Raw genomic sequence first — 4,771 nt, forward strand, 5'->3', positions numbered from 1 at the left:
CCCTCTGCCCACCCGCCCGGAGCGCGGACAGGCCCTGGCCCCGCGGACTTCCGTCCTTCGCCCCCGGCGGGCTCTGCCTTTCTGTCTCGGTGTCCCGGGTGTCTCCCCGCCTCGGGGCATCTCTCCGTGTGTCTCTCCCCGGCACTTCTCTTCGCTCTTGCTGCCTCCGTCTTCACCCTCTGCCCACCCGCCCGGAGCGCGGACAGGCCTGGACGGACCGTGCACACCGGGGTCCGCGTCGCGCTCCCGTAACCAACCTGGCTGCGGGCGGGACGGGCGGGGCGGGCGGTGCAGGGGAGGGGGGTCCTGCTATGCTGGACAGCCCCGGCCCCGCCGCTCCTGGCGACCTGACTGTCCCCTGTGACCACAGCAAGCAAGGGGCTGCAGCAGGGCGAAGAGGAACGCGGAGGCCGTGGCGTGGTGAGGGTGTGAACGCGGGGCCCGAATCCGCGTGTGGTCCGGGCGGTCCACCTGGCCCCACTGACCTCGGCTTCTCCCTTGGTGAAATGGGGACATGAATGACCAAAGGATTAAACGGTGCGGGTGAAAAGCGCTTAGCACATAGTGGGCGCGCACTTCGCAGGGGCATTGGTCACTGCCTGTAAAGATTCTAAACGTGGGCCAGGCGCGGTGGCTCACGCCTGTAATCCCAGCACCTCGGGAGGCCGAGGCGGGAGGATCGCTTGAGCTCAGGAGTTCAAGACCAGCCTGAGCAACACAGCGAAACTCCTTCTCTACTAAAAATACAAAAATCAACTTTGCGTGGGCACGCGCCTGTAATTCCAGCTACTAGGGAGCAGACAGGGGACTCGCTTGAACCTGGGAGGCAGAGTTGCAGTGAGCTGAGATGGTGCCCCCTGCACAGCTGAGATGGTGCCACGGCACTCCAGCCTGGGCGACAGAGGGAAACCCCATCTCAAACAAAACCAAACCAAACAAAAAATCTAAACATTACAATACGGGTAGTGCAAGCCCAGCGTTAGGAAGGCTCACGCAGCATGCTAGGCACTGCACACTACGGTCAATGACCTGTTTAAAGTGTAATAGCTTACATACCAGACATAGAAACATACCTTACAAATGCGTAAATTGATATATGGTGATGCATATCAAGTTTAGCAATATATGACAAATACATAAAAATAGTATAAATGACCGTTTATACAATAAACATTGTATAACTGCATAAAACAATACAACCAATGAATATAACAAAGATTATAATTTATAAAATGACCAAAGTTACTTGATAACTTCGTAAGTAAATATACAATATGTAACAGATAATTATCAATCTAAGTAATTTACACACATGTAGAAACATTGTATATAAGAAACTAAGAAATGCATAATAAATGTAAAATACATAATTACACAATATAAGAATGTGTGTAACAAACGTGAACATAATACCCATGTGATATGTGACATCAGGTGACTGGGTGGGTTCTGAACCGTGCACAGCGCCCAGGGCCTCACATGCCGAAGGCTGGGTAGTGAGGGCAGCCCTATTCCCCAAGCCTGCCTCCTGCATGTGCAGGAATCACTGGGCTCTTCTAGGTGCTCCCACTACACAAGGGAATCATGAGGGCTTCAATGACCCAATGGACCAAGTAAAGCACTTAGAATAGTGGCTGGCACACAGCCACTATTCTAAGTGGCATGGGTGTTACTTCTTATCATTGAGATTATGAATACCTGACGATGACGGTAATACACGATTGACTAATTATTATTATAATCTCCCAGTAACACAGTGCCTATGGTATCTTGTATATAATATGTTATCCATTATAATGCCTATGCATTGTACGTTCTCTTATGTTTAGTTATATAACCCTTAATATATTTCATCGCAGTTATTGCTTACAGGACAGTGTTACAGATGGAGTGTGCAGGGGGTGGGTGCCGAGAGGTCTGAGTTCAACCCTCACCATGTGACTTCCTGGTTGGGAACTTCCACAAGTTGCTGAACCACGTGGTGCATAAACTTCCCGGCCTGCACAATGGGGGCCTCAATAATAGTACCCACATCGTAGGAACCTGTGATTATTACATGCCCTTGGCACAGAGAAGGTGCTCTGGTCACTATTTCTGTATCATTATTATTAGGCAGGCCCGGTGCCATCGGGGTCTGCACTCACCTCCGCAGGCCACTGGCTTTGTATCCTGCGCGTGCCTAGGTGGCCTGGGACTCTGACCTGGCTCCTCTCCTGTCTCCTCCCCTCCCCGGCCCACTCATGATGCTGTACCAGGACATCCAGGCCCGCTCGGCCGCCTGGAAGGCTGATGGCATGTGCTCCACCAAGGCCGGCAGTCGGCCAGAGAACATGAAGAAGAACCGCTACAAAGACGTGCTGCCATGTAAGTCGGGGCTTCGGTAGGGAGCCGGTGCAGCCCTGCAGGCACCACTACTGTCCAGGCATCAGTGCACACTGGAGTCACCCACTGCGCTCTCCTCCCAGAGCCTCACCCTCTCCACTGCTCAGCAGCCCACCAGGGCACTTTGGTGGGATCTCTGCAGGTGTGTGGTCCCCTGCTGGCTTTCAGCCAGGGGGCTGTCAGACCCTCGGTCACCCTATCCTCCCCAAACTCCACCTTTCTCACCTTATCTGCTGACAGATGACCAGACACGAGTAATCCTCTCCCTGCTCCAGGAAGAGGGACACAGCGACTACATTAATGGCAACTTCATCCGGGTGAGGGTGGGGGTCACGGAAGGAGGTGGACTGGGAGTGGCCGGGGGTGGGCAGCAGAATCTCAGTAGTGAATTCGGCCTTCACCAGGGCGTGGATGGAAGCCTGGCCGACATTGCCACTCAAGGACCCTTGCCTCACACCCTGCTAGACTTCTGGAGACTGGTCTGGGAGTTTGGGGTCAAGGTCAGTACTTGGGGGCAGGGCACAATGGTGGGGTCAAGTCTAAGTACCCCCTCGGCATTTCCCTGGCCCCCTCCCCCAAATCACCTTCCTCTCCCCTGACCCACCTTGTCTAGGTGATCCTGATGGCCTGCCGAGAGATAGAGAACGGGCGGGTAGGTGTCCTCTGCCCCCAGGTTTCATGTCCTCATGCAAGGAGGAGGGAGGAGGGATCTTGCTGACTCCTCCTTGACCCCAGGACGCGAGGGTCCAGCTCTTGGAGTGACCCTCTTACTGTGGCTCTGTGGGAAGCCCCATTGTTCCTCTAAGTTTCTGTTCATCTGTTATTCATCCCCCAGTGTTGGCAACCCCTCTCCTGCTGGGCTTCCCAGCCATTTCACACCTTAGACCATAAGACCCTATTCTGACTTCTTCCCCTGAAGGCTCTGATCTCTCTTTCCACCTCTCTCCCCCTTATTCACTCCACTCTAACAACTCTGGTCTCTGCTGTTCCCCACATGTTCCAGGGATGGCTGTGCCTCAGGGCCTGTGCCTTGGCTATTCCTTCAGCCTAGGACATCCTTCCCCATGGCTTGCTCTATCACCTCCTTCAGGTCTTTGCTCAAATGTTAACTCCTCAATGAGACCTTCCTGGGTGGCTCTTCACACCATTTTAAACTCTCAGAACTTCCACTCTCCCTCCTTTGTCCTACTTTTCCTTTTTTCTTCACAGCTCTTGCAAACTCCTAACACACTGGATAATCTACAAATGTATTATGAACATTGTTTATTGTTAATCTCCCTGATTTAGAAGGTAAGATCCATTAAGACCAGGGATTTTTGTTTTGCCTGTTAACATAAATTAGTTACTAAATAAATAAATGCATGTCAACAGTGAAGGCTGAAGGCACATAGCTTCATGTGGTTTCTACATTCTTGCCTGCTCCATGGATGGGGTGAGGGTTCCCTGGGGTGACTAGCTGATGGTGGAGCCTGTATGATCTGTAGTGATGTCTCTTTCTCATTCCTGATTTTGGTAATTTGTGTTCTCTCTCTCTGTATTTCCGTTTCATCTCTCTATCTTGCTATCTCTTTTTTCATGCTCCTACCTTTTTTTGGTAAACAATGTATTAGAACACGGCCACACTCATTTATTTACGTATTGTCTATGCCTGCTTTTATGCTACATTGGCAGAGTTGAGTAGTTGCAAGGTGAATAAATTATATGGCCTCTAAATTCTAAAGTATTTATCTGACCCTTTATAAAAGTGTCAGCCAATCTTTGGACTGGAGATTTTTTTATTATTTTTTCAAAGAAACTGCTTTGGTTGTATTCATTTGCATTCATTTTCTCTATTGCTTTTTTCATTTTCCACTTTTTTTTTGGAGACAGAGTCTTGCTCTGTTGCCCAGACTGGAGTGCAGTGGTACAGTCTTAGCTCACTGCAACCTCTGCCTGCCAAGTTCAAGCAGTTCTCCTGCCCCAGACTCCTGAGTAGCTAGGAATACAGGCACATGCTACCACGCCCAACTAACTCATTTTCTACTTTAATTTCAAGTGTACTTGAAAACAACATGTATTCTGCTGTGGTTGGCTGGAGTGTCCCGTAAATACCAATTAGGTCAATTGACAGACTTTTTTGAAAGACACTTTTATATCTTTACTGTGTATTTTATATCTTTACTGATTTATTTTCTCTAAATGTATGGATTGCTTAGAGAAGAGTGTTGAAATTACCAACTGTTGAATAAATATCAATTAGGTCAAGTTTCTCAACAGCACTATTCAAGTCTTACTTCTGACAATTTTTTTGGTCTGCTTGTCCTATTATTTCCTGAAAGAGGAATGTTGAAATCTACTTTAATATTCTTTCAGTTTTACTTTTCATGTTTTGAAACTTTATGACTGAGTA

At 49.3% G+C, this 4,771-nt stretch overlaps 1 protein-coding gene across 1 annotated transcript in view; it reads left to right on the top strand.

Moving 5' to 3' along the window:
* Positions 1-2,261: 2,261 nt before the first annotated feature.
* Positions 2,262-4,771, top strand: part of LOC105527499 (tyrosine-protein phosphatase non-receptor type 18) — a 12,317-nt gene continuing 9,807 nt past the window's right edge. Inside the window, exons 1-4 of the mRNA XM_011963817.1 lie at positions 2,262-2,364; positions 2,623-2,699; positions 2,787-2,882; positions 2,996-3,034. Of these exons, the coding sequence (XP_011819207.1) occupies positions 2,295-2,364; positions 2,623-2,699; positions 2,787-2,882; positions 2,996-3,034 (282 nt within the window). The 5' untranslated portion in view covers positions 2,262-2,294. The remainder of the gene's footprint in view (positions 2,365-2,622; positions 2,700-2,786; positions 2,883-2,995; positions 3,035-4,771) is intronic.

Source organism: Colobus angolensis, unplaced genomic scaffold (assembly GCF_000951035.1).
Source record: "Colobus angolensis palliatus isolate OR3802 unplaced genomic scaffold, Cang.pa_1.0 Scaffold629, whole genome shotgun sequence".
Lineage (NCBI taxonomy): Eukaryota > Metazoa > Chordata > Mammalia > Primates > Cercopithecidae > Colobus > Colobus angolensis.